Consider the following 3,120-nt stretch of genomic DNA (forward strand, 5'->3'; position numbering starts at 1 on the left):
TGGGCCCCAGGCAGGACGGAAGGTGCTTTGGGAGATGAGGGGACCTGCCCCCTGGGCCAGCCTGGGCCCTGCTCCCTGCACTAACCGGCCCCTCTGCTTGTCTCCTCCCCAGGCCAAGTGTACTCCTTCAGCCAGCAGCCCCAGGACCAGGCCGTGGTGTCGGGGCAGCCGGTGACGCTGCTCTGTGCCATCCCGGAATATGACGGCTTCGTTCTGTGGATCAAGGACGGCTTGGCTCTGGGCGTGGGCAGGGACCTCTCGAGTGAGTACCCCCAGACCTCCCGGGAGGGCCTGGACCCCGCCCCTGCCTTACCCTCCCCTGCACCCCCAGCTGTCTGTGCCCTCACTGTCTCTCTGGTCACCACGGCTGGGGAGAAAAAAAAAAATAACGGAAGAGATTTATAAATACACTCCCTCATGTTAACAGAACATTTTTCTTCTAAGAAGCTCAGATATTGTCTCATCAATATCCGACAATCCACAGGGAGAAAAGGAAGGATTTTCTCCTTCATGTGACGGGGAAACAGTCACCGCTGAGAAAGCAGTTGATTCAAATCTATACCAAAGCCCAGTGTCCGGCTCCCAACCCCCAAAAGGCCCAGACACCCGGTCAGTTCTCACTTAGGAAGACGGGACCTCTTTGCTATCCCACCTCCCGGTCACTTTCATTTCAACCAGCATTTATAGTCTATTTACTATGTGCCGGGCCCTTTACATAGATTATCCTGTGTAATGGTGCCCAGAACTCTGTGAGGTACCAGCATTTCCCACTATACTGGTAACAGAAGCACGAAGGAGTAAAAGCAACTAACCCAAGACAACACGTGCAGGGAGTGACCGAGCTGACATTTGACCCAGGCAACCTGACTGCAGACCCCAGACTTGCAGTCACTTTTTTAATATATATATTTTATTGATTTTTACAGAGAGGAAGGGAGAGGAATAGAGAGTTAGAAACATCGATGAGAGAGAAACATCGATCAGCTGCCTCCTGCACACCCCCTACTGGGGTTGTGCCACAACCCAGGTACATGCCCTTGACCAGAATCGAACCTGGGGCCTTTCAGTCCGCAGGCCGACGCTCTATCCACTGAGCCAAACCGGTTACGGCATCGCAGTCATTTTTCTCCCCTGAGGTAGCAAGAGAGAGCGAGGATGCTGGAGGGGTGGGGGTAGGGGGCCTAGAACGTCCTCCCACTCCCGGCTTCTGGGCTGATGTTTTCTGAAGATGCTGCCAGGCCCTGGGACGGCATCACAGCTCTGCCGGCTAATTAGGCAAATACAAACAAACCCATCAACTGATGTTTTCAGCAGCTCCTGAGAGCGAAATCGTGGCTGATCGCTTGCTTGCAAGACAACAAAAACACAAGCTCAGCCAAGCCGCCTGTGGGAGAGCAGGAACTAAGCGCAGGACAGCGGTATCCAGGGGCTGGGCCGAGGGGCGGCGTGGGTAGCACTGAAGGCAGCAGCAGCAGGGGGAGGTAGTCCTGCCATTTGGTCAATTTGCATATGAGGCTTTTATTATACAGAATTATCCATCTCCAGCGATACAAGGAGCCCCAAATTCCTAAGTGTCCTGAGCACCTCCTAAGTGTTTAGTCAGACCCTGGGGTTCAGGATTGGGAGGAGGAGTGACAAGAAAAGTGAGCCACAAGGGTTCAAAGCGACCGGAGGCTCCTGGGCATGGTAGGGTGGGCTAGATCCTGCATCCCCAAACAAGCTCTTCCCAAAGTCACTCTTTTTTTTAAATATATTTTATTGAATTCAAAGAGGAAGCGAGAGGGAGAGAGAGATAGAAACAATGATGAGAGAGAATCATTGGTTGGCTGCCTCCTGCACACCGCACAGTGGGGATCGAGCCACAACCCGGGGTATGTGCCCTGACCGGGAATCGAACCGTGACCTCCTGGTTCATAGGTCGATGCTCAACTACTGAGCCACGCTGACCGAGCCCCAAAGTCACTCTTAGTCCTTTCCCCAATCGTTTCCTGCTTTATCCCCTCTCTCTCTCTCTCTTACTCTGCCTTCTGTCTGTCTGTGGGTCTCAGCCTGGATCTCGCTGTCTCCCTGTGTGTCCTTATCCAAATGCACGTCTGCTTGGTAACCCGGCTGCTGAGTGCACCACTTTCCTGAGTAATAGGCCCGCTGTGCCTGTCCCGCATATCGCGAATGTCGCCTCCGCCCCTGGACCAGCCCCCGTGATACGCCCGCTGTGTCCACAGGTTACCCGCAGTACCTGGTGGTGGGCAACCACCTGTCGGGAGAGCATCACCTGAAGATCCTGCGGGCAGAGCTGCAAGACGATGCGGTGTACGAGTGCCAGGCCATCCAGGCCGCCATCCGGTCCCGCCCCGCGCGCCTCACCGTCCTGGGTAAGAACCGACCGCGCGCACGTGGGGCAAGGGCACTATGGGAACCCTGGCGCTCAGTTCCAGAAGGTTCCTTCAGGGGCCTCCTGCTGGGCAAAGCCCCAGGCATTGTCCCCCAGGGCTCTGGCCTCGGCCCCAGTGTGTCAGGAACCCCAGGACCTGGAAATCAGAAGGCCAATGCCACCAGCCTTTGACCTTGTCCAGCCCCAGTGTGTTTATCCGGCCGGGAAGCAGATAAGGCTCCCAGGGGCTCCCGTATTCGATCAGAGAACGTTTTCCTCGGCATCTGGGCCCTGGGCTAGGCAATGGAGACAGAGGAGTCTGGGACACATCTTTGAGTCGCTTCCTTCTGGACTGACCTCCCTCGGGGTGCTAACAGCCCAGGTGGCCACTTCCCCATCAGAACCCGGGAGCTGGATGGGCCCCGTGATGTCAGCATCCATAGGGACCACCACTGCCCGTTCCTTCCCCCTCCCTGCTCCCGGGAGCCCTGGGCTGCCTGGGAAACTCACTTCAGGCTCTTAGTCCCAATCATACCTTTGCTCTGGATTGCTCTTCATCTCAGCTTCCCAGGAGCCCAGTGTCCCTGGGACACCCTGCCTGAACAGGTGCCCCCCCACCCTCGGGTAGACCTGCCTAGAGACAGGGAATGGGCTCACTACCTCTTAAGCAGTGGTTCTCAACCTTCCTGATGCCGCGACCCTTTAATACAGTTCCTCATGTTGTGGTGGCCCCCAACCATAACACTATA

At 56.1% G+C, this 3,120-nt stretch overlaps 1 protein-coding gene across 1 annotated transcript in view; it reads left to right on the forward strand.

The window, feature by feature from the left end:
* Nucleotides 1-3,120, forward strand: part of KIRREL3 (kin of IRRE like 3 (Drosophila)) — a 117,555-nt gene that overhangs the window by 31,592 nt on the left and 82,843 nt on the right. The window contains exons 3-4 of the mRNA XM_006775095.2: nt 113-262; nt 2,223-2,372. Coding sequence (XP_006775158.1) covers nt 113-262; nt 2,223-2,372 — 300 coding nt within the window. The remainder of the gene's footprint in view (nt 1-112; nt 263-2,222; nt 2,373-3,120) is intronic.

The sequence above is a fragment of the Myotis davidii genome, unplaced genomic scaffold, assembly GCF_000327345.1.
Source record: "Myotis davidii unplaced genomic scaffold, ASM32734v1 scaffold148, whole genome shotgun sequence".
NCBI lineage: Eukaryota > Metazoa > Chordata > Mammalia > Chiroptera > Vespertilionidae > Myotis > Myotis davidii.